We start from the raw sequence: 22,056 nt of genomic DNA, 5'->3' as shown, positions 1-22,056 counted from the left end.
CTACCTGAGAGTGAGAAGAAAATAGCCAGACACAACATCGGCTGACGTGATACCTTCTAAAAGGTTTTGTTCATTCATGAAAATTGTCATGAATCTTTGATCTGACCCGAAAAAAGTGTAACCATGGCCATTGGTCACAGTGAGAGTTCAATAAACAACCCAAGATACTGTCTGGACACCATCTATACTTAACCACTTGCACCACAACCGATCGGTGATCAATAAGCTCATATCGGCGATTTTTGCCGAAGAAATCTGGCGTGGAGGAAGCAAAGCGGCTCAAGAAAGCTTGTAGATCTGCTATTTAAAAAAATATTTGAAAACTTGCGAAACGAGTACTCTTACTTTTGGTACTTTACGTGCATTTTGTTGCCTGTACTTTTTTGTACCGTTACTTTTGGAATCCCGGACTTTCTACATTGTATTTCTACAAGTATTTCTACATTTTTCCACCAGTGGACCAGCGGGGCTAAGTTGAGATCAGCGTCTACAGACACACCTTGATCATTGAGTGAACTCTCACGGCCCCCCCACCCTCCCTCCCTTTACTTCCCCAGGTTCGTGGCGCGCGGCGACTGGATGGTGACGCGGCGCGGCGGCGGCTCGTCGACGTTCCGATTGGCCACCAGGTCCTGCAGCTGCAGGGCCCCGCCCCCGATGAAGCAGAAGGCGGGGCACATGGGGGCCGAGCAGTCCACGGGCCCCTCCCACAGGACGCGCAGGGAGTGCGCGTCGTAAAAGGAGACGCGGCCCCCGTCGAAGTCCAGGCACACGCCCAGGCGGGGGGGCAGGGGGGTGGTGTGCGGGGCGGCGTGGGTGCCGTGCTGCTGGGAGTGGTGGGAGTGGGAGTCGACTCTGCTCCCCTGGTGGTGGTGGGTGTGGCCTGACGACGGGAGGAGGATCTTACCCATCCCGATGGTGAGGAAACAGAACGCAGGAGGGGCGTCCTGGGCCTCGTCCGCCTCGCTGTCGTGTCCGCTGTCTGGATCACACCTATAGGGAGGGGAGGAGAGGGGAGGGGAGAGGAGAGGAGAGGAGAGGAGAGGAGAGGAGAGGAGAGGAGAGGAGAGGGGATTGTAAGAAACACTATAGTTTATTTGCACATTATTTGACCATTGTTATGACGACAGTTAAATGGATCTGCACGGGAGGCACTAATTGCAACTGTCTATTTCACTCCATTTCTTATTTGAGATGCTATTTTATTCAAAAGGAAGGATATCATCCATTCATGGTGTCATATATGACAGCTATACAGACTACTGAAGGTTTTTACAACCACTGTGTATTCATAGGAGGAGACTAGAGGACATGGTACCTTGGACTGGCCATGTCTTCAGGAAGATGGAACCATTCCTGTAGCTTAGACTCCTGTCCCACGCCCACCTGAGAGAGAGAGAGAGAGAGTCAGATTTTTCGTCATGGTTTCAGTGGACGAAATGAACACTGCATTTAATTTAATTTTGCTTAAATTTCTCAATCACAACACTAATTAAACGCACACGCGCTCCCACGCACACACCTTGACCAGGTAGGAGCTGGGCTCCACCGAGCACACACACACACACACACACACACACACGTGCACACACACCCACACACACACACACACACACACACACACACACACACACACACACACACACTGTAACTGTCCCAGCAATGGGTATTTTGTATTTTGTATTTCTATTTTTCTATTTCTAGTTTCTATTCTATTTTATTGCTTACCTTTCTGAAAATGTATATGTGAACTTTATAGGTATGTTATTTGGGTACATATGGTAAATGCATGGTGATACAGTGCCATCTACTGTGCTCTGTTTTGGTGGTCTATCTGGTTCCTGGGCAGGTTGAATTAGGCTCACCTGCTCTGATTACCTCATTTAAATCACCTGTCTTGGGCATGTCAGATCAGAACAAACAGAGCAGAGCTGCAGAGAGGAGCTCTCTCATGTCAGAGAGTCTGACATGACAAAGATAAGATAAGAGAAAATAATATAATATGAAAGAACTTAACTGAACTCCTGAATAATCTGTGCAGAAGGCGCATACGGTACGTTCCCAATTGTTTTGTTTGTCTGTAAAAGTTATATTGCCATTGTTTGTGTTTATTGTTTGTGTACATTTTATTGTTTGTTTAGCTGACAAGGACGTTCATATTTCATTGTTTCATTGTATTTAAAAGTATATTATGTGATTTTCTTTACAGTTTTTCACGGTTATCACTTGGGAAAATAAAAAGCCCTCAGTGAGATCAGTTGGAACGGTGTCTTATTTCTGCCACGGATGAAGAGGGTTTAGGAGCAGTTACACACACCTTGACCAGGCAGGAGCTGGGCTCCACCGAGCACACACACACACACACACACACACACACACACACACACACACACACACACACACACACCTTGACCAGGTAGGAGCTGGGCTCCACCGAGCACACACACACACACACACACACACGCACACCTTGACCAGGTAGGAGCTGGGCTCCACCGAGCACACACACACACACACACACACACACACACACACCTTGACCAGGTAGGAGCTGGGCTCCACCGAGCACGCCCAGTAGTGTCGGCCCTGCGTGATGGCCAGGTCGGCCACCAGGAGGTCGGAGGTCAGGTGGCAGGAAGTGAGCGCTCGGTCGGCCGCCTGCAGGAGAGAGAGGCCCGGGACGCTGCGCGCGTACGTCTGACCTTTACCCAGCGCCAGGCGGTCGCCATGGAGACCCCACCGGGAGTCCAGACAGAAACTCAACACTGGGAGGGGGAGGGGGGGGGGGGGGGGGAGAGAGAGAGAGAGAGAGAGAGAGAGAGAGAGAGAGAGAGAGAGAGAGAGGGGTGTTGGAGGGAAGGGAGGCATGATTGAAAGAAGGGGGGGAATAAGGTATAGGAATCAATGGAAGTTAGTTCCATCAGTACTAGGAAGGACAGACAGAGTTATCTCCTTGTGAGATGGGGATAAAACTAAAGCAACCAGGTTCAGTCAGAGTGGAGTACATTATGGGAGGAGAGGAGAGGAGAGAGGAGGAGGGGAGGGGGGAGAGGAGAGGAGACAAGACAGGAGACAGGAGAAGAGGAGACGAGAGGAAAGGAAAGGAGACGGGAGGAGAGGAGACGGGAGGAGAGAAAATGATCCGGAAGAAACAGTGATGATGAGTGAGCTCCTATAGTCTGATGATGCTGGTTTCAAAATATCGCCCAACATAAGTCATCAATATTATGATGTCATATTCACTTCCAAATATTGAGTTTCACACGGCTCCATAATCAGTGGATCTGAGTGAGATTATGAATTCACACAAAGTGGAAAACGATATTCAGAGGTTTATATCTGTTGATTATGTATTAGCCTATTGTGTTATTTTTATGCCACGTTACATTGGAACACAATAGAAAAAATGTAAGTCCTAGTGTATGTCCCTAAATGACTCTGACTGTACCTCGACTCGTGCTGTTTACATTTCTGACTAATATTCAATCGATCAATCAAACCAGCTGCGACAGAACACCAGCAGAGCGGTTGAACACTGGTTTAGTTTGTGATGGAATAGAACAGTCAATGTGTGAATTAAATTCAGAATAATGAATGATGAAGAAGCAGCATCTCAAAAGGATGACAGGAAAGACAGTTAAGTTAATTGGATCTGCGAAGAACAACAAAACAAGTAGGTTTCAAAGGAGGTGAAGTCGGAAGGGATCACGAAACGATCACGACAACAGTTAAAGGAACTGTGGAGGTAGAGGGACGGAGAGAAAACAAATATGTGAAATTAGTTCATCAAAGTTTTACATGAGATGAGAGAAAAATAATGAATACTGTCTCCTTTGTTGCGTTTTATGCGTCTTTGCATTGTCATGCCGCGGCGCTGGCTTCCATTGCCAAAGAATGGTAGACTGCATCTTTGCGTCTTCCCGTGGGAACCATTTCTGTTCCATGCCAGTTTTAGGTGTAGTCGACGAACATGTTTGGTCATAGTTTTTTCGACAAACTAACCTTTGTCTAGCGTATTGAGTCCTTATATTTTGTTCATAGCTGGGTTCGCACTTGGAAAGATTCGGCTTTTGGTGACTAGTTTTTGAATTTTGGTGTGGTGTTAGGTATGGGTATAAAAAACCTGTGCAAATGTTTTTGGAGCGCCCCCTAGTGGTCTGTTTACACAGACTCAAAAATTAGACACTTATAGGTATGGTTGAAAACCAAAATAATTCATAAAATAGATTAGAGAGACAACCAGAAAGGCATCGTTTTCAAGATGGCATCCACGGTGGCTAAAATGAGCTAACATGCCTATGAACTGGAATTGAATACTTTAGAATTTTGGCATGGTGTTAGGTATCGGCATAAGGTTTTCAAAAACCCTCGCAAAAAAATTTGGCTCGCCCCCTATAGTGGTCGGTTTGCAATGAAACCACTATTAGATATGTCAGTATATGGTTGAAACCCCAAATAATTGATAGAAGAGGATGGATTATGTTACTAGTGGGTGTGCTATAAATAACATACTAAGGGCTGTATTTTGCGTGTCTTAAGTACCAGGTCTTATTCCCTAACTTGAGTAAACTAAAGACCTGGAGGCGTGATCAATGCCATTTGGTTATTCTGAGTGGCCAAAGAGCATTGATCACACCTCCAGGTCTTTAGTTTACTCAAGTTAGGGAATAAGACCTGGTACTTAAGACACGCAAAATACAGCCCTAAGAGTCCGCGTCACGTGGTCTCACCTGGCGCGGGCGGCGTGTGCAGGTAGACGTCCTCGCTGTACTCCCCGAAGCCCGCCTTGTTGCAGCCCCGCACCCGCAGCACGTACACGCTGTCCATCTCCAGCCTGTCGACCACCGCCGTGGTCCCGCCCACCTCGTTGATGCGCTGCCACGTGGAGGCGGAGTCGGGCGTCCTGACGCCGCCCCACGTGGCGCCCGTCAGGCCCGAGCGCCGCTGGTACTCCACGGAGAAGTGCCAGGCGGGGGCGGAGTCCAGGGGGAGGCGCCAGCACAGGAACAGCTCGTCGTAGGCCAGCGTCTTCTGAGTGTCGATGACGGGAGCCAATGGGGCTGCAGAGAGAGAGAGAGAGAGAGAGAGTGGTGGGCATAAAGTATAATCACATTAAAAAAGTACAACATTTTTTGTATCAAAAATCTAAATGTACTTTAAGTACCAAAAGTAGAAAGTGCTCATCATGTAGAATGCCTAATTTCACAACTTTTAAAATGTAATGTGTGGTGCAAATCGCATTATCGGCGAATCAGCCTGCCCATATGCCCAAATACGGATGTGCAAATTCTGTTCGAGTTCTGTCGAATCTTACGTCACATATGGAGATCCCTGATGTGACGACAAACTAACCTTAAATTAAATTCAATCTTCTTGAATATATATTTTTTGTTTTGATTTATTTAGTTTTTGTCTCGTTCTCTCAGTCTCTTCTTACTGCATGTGGCATTCACGGCTTCATTTCTGTTTTGCATAACAATCTGTCTTCGATCTAGTTCTGCATTCAATAATCCTTTCATGAAAGCAATTATGTGTGATAAGTCTGGCCTTGAGCCTCCGCTGCCTTCCACACCCGCTGACGACACAGACAAGCAATTAGTCTCCAATCTTTGATCTCAGCTCTCTACCACTCTATATTTGATTTACTTATACGGTTCCTCTTTGCTGGGATTTCTCATGCTTCTACTAGTCCTATTATGTATCTCTGCCTTTTGAACTGTTGCTGAATTGATTAATTATCCCATAGCAGAATACATAAGTGATATGGGGGGGTGGTATATGGGGGCCTCATCTTGAAACGGGGCTCCACGTCCCTAAGGCCGGCCCTGGCTCCCGGTGTATGAGGACCTTGAGATGAAGGCTGAAGCCTAATTAACGATCCATCCGCTAACATGCGTCGTGAGCTTGTTGGTCTGCAACAGTCGTGCACATCGGGCTCAAGCCCCTAGTTCACGCATACGCCACAGCCACTCACATCATCACATACTGTAGTGTATATTATAATATGAGGGACACGGCCTTCAGAGATGTAGCCTAAAGCATTGGTTCTCAAAGTAGGGTCTGAGCAAAAGTATAGTTTACACAGCACAACTTTTGTAACGTCTGTGCCCAGAGTCACATTGTTTATATGCATTTTTTCGTTTGCTATGCACTCATTTCATGTATGTTATTATTTTCCACCCATCTGCCGCGATATGCATTTGTTCTAGTTATCTGCTGGACTATGCCATGAGAAACCAGCTAGATATACATGTGTTGCTATGGTAACAGAACAGGCAGTGATTGTGAAGCCCCGCCCACAGCTCACCTGGCTGATGGGGGGGTGAGGGGCAATCACATTGTTTGGGCCACCTGGTGAGATTGAGCTAGGCAGTCCAGGGTGGAGGTGCAGAGGGACACAGTCTACTGAGGAGGCAAGAGGAAGATTTTCCCTAGTCTTGCCATTACAGCCATTTGGATTTTTCCCTTTAACCCATTCTGGGCGGGCACCCGTTTTGGTGTTAGCACTATGTTATGCTTTAGCTATTGAAAAATAGCAGATCTACAAGCTCATATCGCGCCACCGAGTGGCGCGATACGAGCTTGTAGGTCTGCTATTTTTGAAAAATCGAAGAACGACTGACATTTTTAGAATCTGATCTCAGGTCAGAATGGGTTCATCAGACCAGTGTGTGTCCAGTGGAAACCTCGTATGAATCTGATCTCAGGTCAGAATGGGTTAACGGATTCTACCTGTGGATTAAGAGACTTCATTGTTTGGATTACGCCACGAGGACGGACTTTTCGTAACGTGTGTAAAGGGAGGTAAGAGCCGAGGAGACTTTACCATTACACCACATTGAGCGGGTTCCATTTTGGATTTTCTTTTGGACAGTTTAGTTAGTTTTGGACAGTGCCTGCAGGACATTTGAGTTTCACACCCATTCCTTTTGAGGCGGTTTATTTCATTTAGATTTAATTTAAGTGACTTATTGTTATTGAACATTTCATTTTGTTTTGAGTTCATTAAATCACAGTTTAAGCTTATTTTCTGATTCCGGTAGTGATTTTTATTCTGAACTGACCCACCACCTCCCTCGTTTCGCTATAATTGATTTATTTAATTGTTATTATTGTAATCGTTATACTTTATCCATTTATATGTTGGCCATTCAAAAACAGCAATCATTGGCTATTTAAAAAAAATCACACCCGTGTGAACTGAGTGGTGCAACTCCCCTCTACCCTCTCCTCCTGCCCCCCCCCCCCCCCCCCTCTCTCTCATTAGCAGGCAACAGTGCAGCACTATCTCTCTCTCTCTGTTTCTGGCACAACAGTGCCACTTTTCCCCCTACTGGTACTCATAGTAACATAGTCACATACATAGTCACATACATATATGTTAACACAGACATTGCTGATCCTTGGAGTGGTTGCACCACTCAAAAATAGCAAAAGCTAAAGAAAAATAGCACCGCTGGTCTAAAGACATGTTCTTGATGATCTTCAGTTCTGCAGGTGAGGATTGTGAAGCTCTGAAGTGAATATCAGCACCCCAATCGCTTGTTTTAGTTTGTCTTCTTTGCACTCCTTGAATGAGTTCCTCTTATTGTCTTGTATTAGTTCATCACGGTGTTATTTCACCAGCTCAGCTCACAGTAGATTTGTTTCTCGTCACCCTCAGCAAAAAAAGCGGTGCCAAAATGTGTGTGTGTCTGCATGGCGTCTGGCCTGAGCTATACTCTGTCAGGGTTTTATTTATAGTCCACGAAGGAATTGTGTTAACTCAAATTAAATTGAATACTTATATAATAATATAATAACGTCTCGACCTTGTCTGCTGTTGTCATTAGCCACTTAAGACCTATACATTTAGTTGTACGACAAATAACTAGAATTGTAGATTTACAATCTCACAATAATGCCGTCCAAAAGTGTGTGCGTGTCAAGGGTGCGCACACGCACGCACCCACCCATGCACCCACACACCCACGCATGCACACACACACCCTACCTCTGATGAACTCCAGGCTGCTGATGAGTTTGTGTTCTTTGGAGGCGTCGAGGTGAAAGTGTCTGAACGAGGTATCAGCGGAGAGGGTGAAACACTGCAGGTGCTCTATAGCCTTCACTAGCCTAGAGAGAGAGAGAGAGACAGAGAGAGAGAGAGAGAGAGAGAGAGAGAGAGGGAGGGAGGGAGAGAGAGAGAGAGAGAGAGAGGGGAGGATAGACGTATCATGCTACAGTCTTCAGCCACTTTTGAATGAACCTTTAAAGCATGTGACTCAAGGCACATGGTTCGCGTATGGTCAAAACTGTCCCAAAAACCACACCAACGTGAGAACTGAGCGGTGCAGAGTGTGTGTGTGTGCTGCCTATAGACATACACATACATAAGAGACACACACGGCCACACTGCTCAACAGTGCCACTTTAGGTCATACCAATCAAGGTATTGCAGCTGTTTCATGCTCAGACAGACATACAGACAGACATACAGACAGACATACAGACATACACACACAAGGAGCGGGTTGGCACCGTCGTCGTTTGTTTCACCTGCAGTGGGTGATCCTGGCGGCCTGGACGAAGCAGGGCGGGTCCGTCTCCTTGAGCAGCTCCTGCGTGTACGCCATGAGGCCGGCGTGCTCCAGCAGGCCGTTCCTCTCGGCCATCTGCTGGGACAGAGCCTCCTCCCGGCGGGCGTGGGAGCCCTCCAGCGCCACCACCAGGGTGCCCTGGCGCTCGCACAGCGCGGAGCCCAGCGACCGGACGCAGTGGTTGAGCTGCTCCCGGGCCACGGCACTGTTCAACTGGGTTGGACACACACACACACACACACACACACACACACACACACACACACACACACACACACACACACACACACACACACAGAGAGCAGCGTTGGTTTGGTCGGCTAGAAATGATGACGAAAGATGTCGGTCGACTACCTTTTTTAATTGAAAACGAAATAAAAACGAAGTTCTAAAACGGGTAGTCCCAATACTTCATTCTGATTGGCTGGTTACCGTCACGTGACCGGTGTAAATTTCACCGATAACGCCACTCCTTCAATCACTTTGTATCATCCTGCAGCCTTGTAGCTGAACTGGGGAAGGTTTCTTTACAAACACATGCCGTGCGGGCGTCTAAGCACCGCCTGGCTCATATGACTGTGAATGTGTGGCTCCAGGCAGCCCCGTAAACACATCAAGCGCTATTCTCCCGTCACATAGGCTACTTGCCGAGCAAAACAAGGAAGTGTTGTGGCTCTGGCTCGCTCGCTCTGGTGGCGCAAAGCGTGGCTACTTTTGTGAATTTAATAGTTTTATTAGGTTAATATTGCTATATGTTTGTAACCGTTTTAGAAAAGCAATAAGCCACTGGAGGCCCCAGCTTACCGAGTATTTTACACTGGCTGGGAGGGTAGAAGACGCTCCGCTGCGCGGCGGGTCTGCCTACGCCCCCAGCCAGTGTGGTTGTACTGGTCAACTCCCAGTGCAACAGTATCAGACTGTGGTTGTACTGGTCAGTACAACAGTATCAGACTGTGGTTGTACTGGTCAGTACAACAGTATCAGACTGTGGTTGTACTGGTCAGTACAACAGTATCAGACTGTGGTTGTACTGGTCAGCTCCCAGTACAACAGTATCAGACTGTGGTTGTACTGGTCAGCTCCCAGTGTAACAGTATCAGACTTTGGTTGTACTGGTCAGCTCCCAGTGTAACAGTATCAGACTGTGGTTGTACTGCATGGTCAGCTCCCAGTGTAACAGTATCAGACTGTGGTTGTACTGGTCAGCTCCCAGTACAACAGTATCAGACTGTGGTTGTACTGGTCAGCTCCCAGTGCAACAGTATCAGACTGTGGTTGTACTGGTCAGCTCCCAGTGGTTGTGTATTTATAAATGTGAGGTGTGATTGGTTGATAGAATAAAGAGTGGTTCACCTCCATCTGCGTGACGGTACTCTCCAGCTGCGTGATCTGATTCTGCACTGTCTCCTGGTTGGCCAGGATATAGTTGATCTCCTTGGTGATCTTGTCCTAGAGGACCAATGGGAATGGTTACTGAAACAGCAGTCAGTCACTTTTAGGTCAGCTTTTTAAACTATTTAAAGTATAAAGTCATTCAATATTGGCATATCTGCACGGTGTGTACCTTCTGTTTACCAATCCTAAAAGCCAAATCAAACATCATCGACGACAGAAAATAGCAACAGGGTCCTATATCCTTCACAGGTTTTACGGCTGATACCAATTAAGTCTCACCATTCAGTGTGCTGTGGTTCTCTCACCTTTTTTTATTTCAAGGACCCCCGTAACTCTGAGAGTTACACACCCGTACAGGGCCATTTGGAACCCACTCAAGGACACTTTGAGACCCACTGGGGTAGTGTTTCACAGTGAGCCAGCACGCCCAATAGCAGCACCATGACTCGGTTTGACCAGAACGGAACAGAGCCTTCATTATAGTATCATCCGGGAGCGTCCGTAACACCTGTGAAGGAAGTCGGACGAGGCCCGGAAGCAGGAGGAGTGATTTCCAAAATGGCTGCTGTGCATATAGAGCCATAGAGTTATTTGAGCCATAATGGTGACAGCCACAATAAGCGGTATACCTTCAGTGCCTGGTAGGCCTGTGCGATGGGCAGGACCTTACCTTCAGTGCCTGGTAGGCCTGTGCGATGGGCAGGACCTTACCTTCAGTGCCTGGTAGGCCTGTGCGATGGGCAGGACCTTGTGTCCGTGGTGCGCCCGGCGCAGCTTGCAGAGCGGACAGAGCAGCCTCTGACACGTCCTGCAGTAGAACTGGAGCCTCTCCTGCTCATGCTCCGGACACGTCAACACCTGCAGACAGACAGATTACGGTCGACTACCTTTTTTAACCCATTCTGACCTGAGATCAGATTCTACAAATGTCTTCTACATCCTGACAGTTTTCTGGAAAAAGCCATGTTTCTATGTCAGTCGTTCTTTGATTTTTCAAAAATAGCAGACCTACAAGCTCGTAGCGCGACACTCAGTGGCGCGCTATGAGCTTGTAGATCTGCTATTTTTCAATAGCTAAAGCATAACATAATACTAACACCAACACCTGCAGACAGACAGACTAACAGTCAACACCTGCAGACAGACAGACAGACAGACAGACAGACAGACAGACAGTCACGATTATGTGACGTTTTCTGTTGTGCTTTTGTTTTGTAGTATTTTTGGTCCCTTGCGTTTCCTCTGTTGCTTTTGTTACCTGTGTTGTCTCACCACCTGTGATTATTAGTTTGCAACCACCTGTGTTCTGTTGCTGGTCTCTTAGCCTATCACTGTCTTGATTTTCACCTGTGCCGTTTTCCCTGTGTGTATTTATAGCCCTGTTTTTTTTTTTAGTTCCTTGTCAGTTCATTGTTGTATGTTAAGTGTTGTATGTTGCCTTGTATCCTGGATTTTGGAATAAACCCTCTAGCATTTAGACTTCTCTGCCTCTGCGCCTCCCTGTTCTGCACTACCTACCTACCTTATTGAGAGAAGAGAAGAGAAGAGAAGAGAAGAGAAGAGAAGAGAAGAGAAGAGAAGAGAAGAGAAGAGAAGAGAAGAGAAGAGAAGAGAAGAGAAGAGAAGAGAAGAGAAGGAGTGACACACTGACCTTGGGCCTGAAGTTGTTGGTTGGCAGGATGTGTTCGTGCTGGGCGCGAGGCGTGCCCCATGGGTGGTACACCTTAAAACATTCATTGCAGAAGTTGGACCTGCAGTCTGCACAGCCTTTAGTGGCTTCTAATGACTGAGGAGGCTTACAGAACACACACGGTATCGACCCGGTTCCCAGGCTGACTGTGCTCCTGTACCTGCAGGGAGAGAGAAGAGAGAGGCAGACACAACATTCAAAAGACAAGTATAATTTTCTCTCTTTACTTCCATTCCACGGGAGCCTGGGTGCCTTGATGATGACACATGGTGATGATGTCTGTATTGACCCACATGACGTCACAGGAATGGGAGAATGGGAGAATGGGAAAATCATCTATGCCCAGCAAGCCAAATGATGTCATGATGACGTTATGATGACGTCCTCCGGTGACGTTCAGGACGTTCAGGACTAGAGGCCAGACCACAGCCCAGATGGGGATGATCTTTACATCATTTCCAGGACGTCTTAATGAAATAATATAGCTTATTCTGGGCCAGATCCGACTAGTTGATCTGGCCTCGATCGAACTCTCTCTGAGTCATCCAGGGACGTCTGTCTTAGTGGGCAGAATTTATGTTGGTTGAATCAGGTGATATTCTGGGCCAGATCTGACTAGTCTTGCTTTGATCTGGCCCCAATAGAGACGTCACTAATTCGTCCAGGTCTTGACTTGCTGCGGGTGACATCATACGATGCTGTTTTTAACCTTGTGAGGTTACAAACAGATTATCAAAAGGAATAGACCTATAATTCCAAAGACCAACACGCCACCATCGAGCTGGGAGGCTGTCGTAAAGTGTTCACGAGGCCATAAAAGCGGCGCCTCCTTTATTAAAGGGGAATACCACTCATTTTCAACATGATGACATCATCAAGATGTACTTCACCATGTCAATGATTCTCTTCAGACCTCCAGTTCTAGGAAACACAGAATGGGGGGGGGGGGACTTTCTTTTTTTTAAATTACAGCTCTAAGGTATATTAAGGTCATGTTGAAAATGAGTGGAATTCCCCTTTAAGATCCAGGACTGTTATGGTCCTTGAAATGAGAAGGCTTGTGAACCAGTGTGATGAACAGCTGTTCCCATCAGCCCCACTGCAGTGCTGACCAGTGTGTGTGTGTGTGTGTGTGTGTGTGTGTGTGTGTGTGTGTGTGTGTGTGTGTGTGTGTGTGTGTGTGTGTGTGTGTGTGTGTGTGTGTGTGTGTGTGTGTGTGTGTGTGTGTGTGTGTGTGCGTGTGCGTGTGTGTGTGTGATCAGCAGCAGAACCGGGCCGTGCATCCAGACAACGATTATCTGTCGTCGTGATGAAGTGATGCAGAAGCCATTCCATCACTGACTCACTCTTCAGCTACGCTCCGAGGATTTAAAGACATCGTTTCATTAACCGTGAGCTACACTGACCTGGACTAAGGTCTCTGTGTCTGTGTGTGTGTGTGTGTGTCTGTGTGTGTGCGTGCGCGCTGTGCGTGCGCGTACCTCTCTACGATGCGTTCCAGTGTGAGGTTGCGGAGGCAGTCGGTCAGGCCTCTCTCTCCCAGCTCCACCTCCTCCTGACAGCTGGGACACGGGAACAGGATGGGAGGAAGCACCTCCTTACGCCTCCTACCTGGGTACGTACCACACGCTGCGTGGAGAGGGGAGTTTACATAGTTGCCTATGAGAGGAGAGGAGAGGAGAGGCTTATTGTCGGTAATACGGTATCATCTAAAAGAGAAAAACCCCAGCACTCACAGAACTCTCGTTTTAATGCCAACCACTCATTAAATGGTTGGCACGGTACCCCTGGGAGATGGAATCTGTCCCCGTCACGATGCGCTATAGCCTCCTGGGAGATGGGTTGCTGAGGTGGAGCGCCACGCCTATACCATCAACTCCCAGTACTTCCCGTCACGACTTGCCACACCCAGGCCGAGCTATACTCAGTTGGTGGTTCCCGTAACCGAACACAAGAACTTGTGGTCCAAAGGGACCAGAGCTCTATACCGACTGAGCTACCCGGACAGTTATGTAACCTATATGTGAAACTGGAAAATATATAGAAGAGTTCTCAACGGGCCTGAAAACTAAGGCCCGAACAATTACCATATACTTTTAAACCTGCTGACAAACTCGAAAAGTTGTAATTATGCGCATAATGTCCTCAAAGTCACACATCCAACAAGCCTGGAACTAACTGAACAGAACAGCACCTTCCGTTCCAGAGATAATGGTCAAAACATCTTGAAAACGGACGATTTTCAATCGCCGATTTTCGATTGAGTTCTGGCCATTGCCCGTTTTTCTTTAATACAGCCACACGGGCAATAGGAAGGTCGAACGACAACAAACTATATAACAAACCTGCATGAGTAAAGTATTTTTTTGGGGGGGGGGTAGTAGATTCTTTATTTTTTACGGAACCAGATGATCTGTAATTTTAGTCCTAGTCTTAGTCAACATAATTAACACCGCTAAACCCAATCTAATCTTATAACCATTTCTCGTGTGAAGACCAGGGCAATAATTCTCCTCACAAAATGCCTATTTCTCAAATTCCACTATATCATCTCTGTAACAGATCTCAGTGGATCTGCTGCTTCTGATGCTCATGTGTGATACTGTACTAGTGTGGGCCGTTCATTTTACAAACAAAACAAAACACAGAGATAAGGCCCCGTATGGCTTCACACACACCTGTCCTGAGGACCCTCTCCAGGCGGTCGGGGGTGCGCGGGGTGGGCCTGCGCGGCGTGCGGGGCGAGCGGCCGCCCTGCGGGGTGGCGCCGGGGGACATGGGCTCCGGCGGGAGGTCGGGGGGAGGGTAGCCGCGCTGCACCAGCATGTCGGCGGCGCACAGCAGACACACGCTGTGCTGGCACGGCAGCAGGATGGGCTGCTTCACCATCTCATCACACACCGGACAGTGGAGCTCCTGCTCCATGCTCTTCATGTTGGACTGAGGAGGGGAGGAGAGGAGAGGAGAGGAGAGGAGAGGAGAGGAGAGGAGAGGAGAGGAGAGGAGAGGAGAGGAGAGGAGAGGAGAGGAGAGGAGAGGATCTGCAATCAGTATAAAGTCACATTTTTGGAGCTAGCCCCTCCTATGTCCAGCTTTAAGTGTATGTTCACAAAACTTTGTCCTACACAAACATTAAATTCACATTGACAATTAATGGACAATTTTACGTCATAGTGTCTGATGATGTCATAGATGTGTGTGATGATAAGAGCGTCTATATATCCATATATGCACATATAGCACATATCCGCAATTGCATTGCGCACATTGAGTGACAGTCGGACGGCTTGTGTTTGAGTGGCTGCTGCGCTTAGAGGGACTGCGTAAGCTCACCGCACGTGGCTGGAGGTGATATGAGGACTCCACCCTGTCTTTCTACAAGTGGTTCGTGACTTAGCGAGTACTGTGTGACGACAGAGATTGGAGTACAAATATTGCTTGTTAGACCGGTCCTTCCACCTCTCCCTATTGCCCTCCAATGGAGGACTAAGGAGACACCGCTTCACTGGACCCAGGACTTGAGAACGTGAACTCGGTGGAGAGGAGGAAGCTGCCATGTCATCCAACAGAAACCAGAACCCACATGGTCTGAAACAGGTCGGCCTGGACCAGATCTGGGATGACCTGAGGGCAGGAATACAGCAGGTCTACAGCAGACAAAGCATGGCCAACACACGATACATGGAACTGTACACGCATGTATACACCTGTCTTACGAGTGTTCACCCGTCAAACCAGGCACATGGGGCCGGACCCCCATCTTCCGACAAGTCTTCTAAAACATCAGCCACTCCTGGAGGAGCCCAGTTCGTTGGAATGGAGCTCTACAAGAGGCTCAAGGAGTTTTTCAAGACCTACCTTATCAACCTACTCGTGGATGGGAAGGACTTGATGGACGAGGGGCTGTTGAAATTCTACACCCAGCAGTGGGAGGACTACCGTTTCTCCAGTAAGGTGCTGAATGGGATCTGTGCCTACCTCAACCGCCACTGGGTTCGACCTGTGTGTGACGAAGGCCGCAAGGGCATCTATGAAATTTACTCACTTGCTCTTGTGACGTGGAGAGAATGCCTTTTTAGATCTTTGAATGAACAGGTAACCAATGCTGTTCTGAACCTGATCGAGGAAGAACGTAATGGAGAGCCCATCAACGAGACACTAATCCGCGGGGTGGTTCAGTCTTACGTGGAGTTGGGTCTAAATGAGGACGATGCAGGACCCACACTGTCGGTGTACACAGAGTTCTTTGAGACACAGTTCCTCACAGACACAGAGCACTTCTACACAAGAGAGAGTACCGAATTCCTCCTGCAGAACCCTTTTACTGAGTACATGAAGAAGGCGGAAGGCCGCCTCCTAGAAGAGCAGCGGCGTGTTCAGGTCTACCTCCATGAGTCCACCCAGGATGAACTGACCAGGACATGTCAGCAGGTTCTCATAGAGAAACACCTAGAGATATTCCACACTGAGTTCCATAATTTACTTGACGCAGACAAGAATGAAGACCTGGGACGCATGTATAACTTGGTTTCTCGGATCACCGATGGTCTTGGGGAACTGAAGAAGCCACTAGAAATGCATATTTACAATCGGGGGCTGGCTGCAATCGAGAAGTGTGGTGACTCTGCTCTCAATGACCCTAAGATGTACGTCCAAACTATCCTCGATGTCCACAAGAAATACAACGCCTTGGTTACGTCAGCGTTTAACAAAGATGCTGGCTTTGTGACTGCTCTGGATAAGGCCTGTGTTCGTTTCATCAACAATAATGCTGTGACTAAGATGGTTCAGTCATCCAGTAAATCACCTGAGCTGATGGCTAGATACTGTGATTCCCTGCTCAAGAAGAGCTCTAAAAATTCAGAAGAGGCAGAACTGGAAGACGCACTCGACCAGGTGATGGTGGCGTTCAAGTACATAGAAGATAAAGATGTCTTCCAAAAGTTCTATTCTAAAGACCTCGCCAAGAGACTGGTCCACCAGAACAGTGCTAGTGATGATGCCGAGGATAGTATGATCTCCAAACTCAAGCAAGCATGTGGCTTTACGTACACGTTTAAACTTCAGCGCATGTTCCAGGACATGGGAGTCAGCAAAGACCTCAATGAACAATTCAAGAAGCATCTTGTCACCTCGGAGCCCTTAGACTTGGACTTCAGTATCCAGGTGTTGATCTCAGGCTTTTGGCCGTTCCAGCAGTCCTGCACGTTCGCTCTCCCCTCGGAGCTAGAACGAAGCCACCAGCGTTTCACAGCCTTTTATGCCAGTAAACACAGTGGCCGCAAACTAATCTGGCTCTATCACCTCTCCAAAGGAGAGTTGGTCACCAACTGCTTCAAGAACAGACACACACTGCAGGTGTCAACATTCCAGATGGCCATCTTACTACAGTACAGTAACAGTGGGGATGTCTACACTGTCCAACAGCTCACAGACAGTACACAGATCAAAATTGACATCTTGGTGCAAGTCTTACAAATCCTGTTGAAGTCTAAATTACTGGTGCTTGAGGACGAAAATGCCAACATAGATGAGTTCAAAGCAGACACCCTCATCAAACTGTTCCCTCACACTCTCATCAAACTGTTCCTGGGTTACAAGAATAAGAAACTGCGGGTGAACATCAATGTGCCAATGAAGACTGAGCAAAAACAGGAACAGGAAACCACCCATAAGAACATCGAGGAGGACAGGAAGTTGCTAATACAGTCGGCCATTGTTCGCATTATGAAGATGAGGAAAGTCTTGAAACATCAACAGCTTCTGGCAGAGGTCCTCAACCAGCTCTCCTCAGTGTTTAAACCCAGAGTCCCTGTTATAAAGACATGTATCGACATCCTCATCGAGAAGGAATACCTAGAACGAGTGGACGGGGAAAATGACACCTACAGCTACCTGGCTTAGTCTCCAGCCACTCTGTTTTTATTTGCTTTTTCCCAGAGGACATCTCCCGAAGACGTTTGAAGAAAATGATTCCTTTGGGCCCTTTTTTTTCATAATTACTTACGTATAGCCAATACTCTTGGCGCCACATTGTGAAAACCAGTAAGATGCTCTGAGGGCGAGAACGCTTCCTTCCCCTGGGTGACGGCAAGCTGCTGGACGAGCGCTGGCGCTTTGGCATGGGGGACGGTCAGATCAACATATGGCCATATATGGAGTGTGTCGTGATGTGTCACGAGGTGTGGCGTGTCACGAGGCGTGATAGATGGCCATATATGGTGGTGTAACGGAGCCGTTTTTCATAGTAGAGAGGGGAATTGTAGTAGCTTAAAATGTATTGGAAATACTTAAATACAAGTACAATAATTAACTGGTAGTGCGGCAAAGTTTTGTCTTACTCTAGTAAAAATAATAATAAAGTCTGGTTGCCCTTTTGGCAACCACACTAACTACAAATACCTCACAATTGTACTTAATTAAGTACAGTACTATTAACCCATTCTGAACGGGAACCCGTTTTGGTGTTAGCATCATGTTATGCTTTAGCTATTGAAAAATAGCAGATCTACAAGCTCATAGCGCGCCACCGAGTGGCGCGCTACGAGCTTGTAGGTCTGCTATTTTTGAAAAATCGAAGAACGACTGACATTTTTTAGAATCTGATCTCAGGTCAGAATGGGTTCATCAGACCAGTGTGTGTCCAGTGGAAACCTCGTATGAATCTGATCTCAGGTCAGAATGGGTTAAGTAGCCTACAGTTACTTTCCACCACTGGAGCGGAGACCTGGGGAACAAACTGCCACCGCCATGAGGAAGATGCAAACATTATCAACACGGCCTCCGAATAATTCCGTGACTTCACCTGTACTGGCCAAAGCAAAGCAAGTGCCCTCACTTCACATGAGTACGAATTTTACAAAACAACATCCGCTACCAGGAATTGTGGCTATATATGTATAGCGAACAGAGCAGAGCAGCCGCCTGAAGACGCAGCGATCTTCCCCAAAGGCCGCCGGTCACTGGAGATAGATTGGCCATACTCTATACTCTATACTTAAGCCTACATCCAGCATCACAAGACATGACCTCTTCTGGAAGTCACGAGGGAAAAGCAAAAGGGGAAGACCAAGAGAAACACCTGGCGCCTTGACCTGAATGCACACATGAAGGGTACAGGCCATCCAGGCATGGGGACAGCTGCATGCAGGAATGGGCACAGCCAGGACTTGTGGCCCATGTGCCCAAAGTGGTGATGGTGGTTATTATAGGCACTAAGCAAGTACAGTACAATCCTCATGTGTTAGACAGCACACAAATGTACTGGGTTCATGTAGTCCAATCTGGTACTGTACCTCGTGTGCTGCACCTGCTGCTATCTTTTTGAGGGGCGCTAGCCTCTCCTATTATATTCAGCTTTCAGCTATTAGGGTTAAGGTTGGTGAGGGGTGCGTTAAAACGACCGGATTAAGGTTGGTGAAGGGTGCGTTAAAACGACCGGATTAAGGTTGGTGAGGGGTGCGTGAAAACGACCGGGTTAACGTTGGTGAGGGGTGCGTTAAAACGACCGGGTTAACGTTGGTGAGGGGTGCGTTAAAACGACCGGATTAAGGTTGGTAAGGGGTGCGTTAAAACGACCGGGTTAACGTTGGTGAGGGGTGCGTTAAAACGACCGGGTTAACGTTGGTGAGGGGTGCGTTAAAACGACCGGATTAAGGTTGGTGAGGGGTGTGTTAAAACGACCGGATTAAGGTTGGTGAGGGGTGCGTGAAAACGACGGGTTAACGTTGGTGAGGGGTGCGTTGAAACGACCGGATTAAGGTTGGTGAGGGGTGCGTTAAAGGGTTGGGAGAGGGTTAAGGTTAGGTTTAGCTGTGCTTGCCTATGGAATGCACTTCCCATTGTAATCAGAACTGCAGACTCACTCACAATCTTCCGCTGTAGTCTGAAATAAATCCCACCTCTTCACACTACATTTTAGCCCGTAGTGCCCTATAGCCCCAACGACCTTACAGGCGTATGCAAAGGCTCAACTTAGATTGCATTATGTAGACATAGCACTATAGTATATATGGTAGCTTTCATTATAGATATTCGACTATTTTTTTTATGTGTATTACCATGTTTTTGTTCTTGTTTAGTGTAAAGAGTGTCTGCTAAATGCCTAAATTGTAAATTGTAATAATATTCAAAATCTACAAAGTAACTATAGTAGGCCTAACTAAAGTTGTCATATAACCCATTCTGAACGGGAACCCATTCTGGTGTCAGCATCATGTTATGCTTTAGCTATTGAAAAATAGCAGATCTACAAGCTCATAGCGCGCCACCGAGTGGCGCGCTATGAGCTTGTAGGTCTGCTATTTTTTTTTATTATCGAAGAACGACTGACATTTTTAGAATCTGATCTCAGGTCAGATATGGGTTAATCAGACCAGTGTGTGTCCAGTGGAAACCTTGTATGAATCTGATCTCAGGTCAGAATGGGCTAAAGTTGTCATATAAATGCAGTGGAGTAAAAGTACAATATTTGTATCCGAGATGTATAGGGGAGTATAAGTAAAAGTATTTGAAATTGGGCAGAACTCAGTAAGTAAAGTATAGGCTAAACAAATAGGCCTAAAAAGATGTTTTACTTTCTCTGAGAATGTGAACTCTAGAGTGTATTTGTACGCAAGCAGAAAAACGAGCGAGTGTTCTTCAGACGGCGATTAAATGAAATGCAATCAAACAATTGACCCTTAATTGTATTGCCTGAGCTCCCTGGGCAAAACGCACACTAATGCCTTCACTAGTAATTATTCAAAGATAGGTGTATATATATCCTTAATGGTCACGACGTTCGTTCTGTATCCTTCCTTGCCTGCATGCACGAATATCCCCCAATCCAGGAGAAATTAGGGAGAAATGACAATTCCAGGGGCACCGCCTGCATGGGAGATGGGGTCGAGATTCAGGAGACTCCTTCCGGATTCAGCAGTGTTGACAGCCCTCTTGATTAGATATGTAACAAGAGGGATCAGGGATATATTTATGACAGACAGACAGTCAGAGCTAAGCGTTAGTCAGCAGCCGGTTTCTGCCCCCTGCCCTGCCTGAACATGCCACTACTGCTGTTTCCCGTATCCATGACAACCACCCTCCTCTCTCACTCACCTAGCTCGCCATCATCTCGCCTTCTCATTGTGTGTCCGTCTGATTCTATAGCTTATACCTTCCGTTCACAACATACTCACACACTGCACGTGGTCATGGTGCGTGCGTACGTGCATGCGTGCGATCTGTCTGTGTCTGTCTGTCTGTCTGTCTGTCTGTCTGTCTGTCTGTCTGTCTGTCTTCTGACTGTGGGCCCGCTGGACCGGAGCCAAAAAGAAAACATAATAATCGTTATAATTGTGCTCTATAGCAACAATTAACCAGACCATGCTGTGCGTGTGTGTAGGCTAGTGTAGGGGGTGGGGTTGGGGGTTTTATTATGAATAACCTATCTATTATTCATATACAAATAGCTAACAATAAGCACCACAGTCGGCACCTGCATCTCATCACGCGCAGATTTCACAAATTACATTAATTATAGGCTATATAGACAGCCTATTATTGACATCACCGTGACCCGCGTGCGTGCATGCGTCCCCAGATCAGCAATTCAGCATAAAGAAGCGTGTTCAAAAAACAGACGCGATATACTAGGCTTTAGGGCCTGTACCTGATATGTAGGCCAGTGGGCTAAACGTCATCCTTATAATAAACACCTTACATGCAGTCAGAAATACTCACGCTGATGCGAACCAACGCGTCCATGATGGAGGTGAAGGTCTGCATCTCAGCCTCCGCTGCCATGATGATGATGATGATGATGAATGATGACTATGTCTTATGCCTTCTGCGTTTATTCTGTCTCTGAGATCCAACGGGCCGGTTCCGACCCAACCCGGTGCTTCTTCTTCTTCACATATAGGCTATAGCTGATAGGTGGTTCGTGGTCGATATACCGGTCACGGACGTGTGTGTGTGTGTGTGTGTGTGTGTGTGTGTGGGGGGGGGGGTGTTCTGTGACTGTCTGATTGGCTCTCCTGCGACTTGGCTGCGTGGCGCAGCGCACGTTCTCTCTCTCTCTCTCTCTCTCTCTCTCTCTCTCTCTCTCTCTCTCTCCTCTCTCTCCCGAGTCTCCCCTCTCTCTCTCTCTCTCTCTCTCTCTCTCTCTCTCTCTCTCTCTCTCTCTCTCCTCTCTCTCCCGAGTCTCCCCTCTCTCTCTCTCTCTCTCTCTCTCTCTCTCTCTCTCTCTCTCTCTCTCTCTCTCTCTCTCTCTCTCTCTCTCTCTCTCTCCAGGACCGGAGGAGAGAGGTGAAGAGGATGAGTGGATGTTTGTGTCAGTGTGTGTGTGTGTGTGTGTGTGTGTGCGTGCGTGTGCGTGCGCGTGCGCGTTTGCGTGTGTGTAATTGTGGATAA

At 47.4% G+C, this 22,056-nt stretch overlaps 2 protein-coding genes across 2 annotated transcripts; one reads left to right on the top strand and one right to left on the bottom strand.

The window, feature by feature from the left end:
- Nucleotides 1-545: 545 nt before the first annotated feature.
- On the bottom strand, nt 546-21,429 carry trim46a (tripartite motif containing 46a; the record flags this gene model as incomplete). The annotated part of the gene is made up of 12 exons (XM_080767141.1): nt 546-993; nt 1,319-1,386; nt 2,536-2,765; nt 4,731-5,060; nt 7,994-8,115; nt 8,539-8,792; nt 9,933-10,028; nt 10,686-10,832; nt 11,626-11,824; nt 13,146-13,323; nt 14,343-14,604; nt 21,385-21,429. The coding sequence occupies 12 exons, from the start codon at nt 21,427-21,429 to the stop codon at nt 546-548; spliced, it is 2,379 nt and encodes a 792-aa protein (XP_080623267.1).
- On the top strand, nt 15,220-17,568 carry LOC308317840 (cullin-1-like; the record flags this gene model as incomplete). The annotated part of the gene is made up of 1 exon (XM_080767140.1): nt 15,220-17,568. One exon carries the CDS (start codon nt 15,220-15,222, stop codon nt 17,566-17,568), a length of 2,349 nt encoding a protein of 782 aa, XP_080623266.1.
- Nucleotides 21,430-22,056: the final 627 nt, after the last annotated feature.

The sequence above is a fragment of the Protomyctophum bolini genome (genome assembly GCF_963924005.1).
Source record: "Protomyctophum bolini genome assembly, chromosome: 7".
NCBI lineage: Eukaryota > Metazoa > Chordata > Actinopteri > Myctophiformes > Myctophidae > Protomyctophum > Protomyctophum bolini.
Note: the sequence above shows the minus strand (reverse complement) of the source record. Positions and strands in the feature narration are given on the sequence as shown.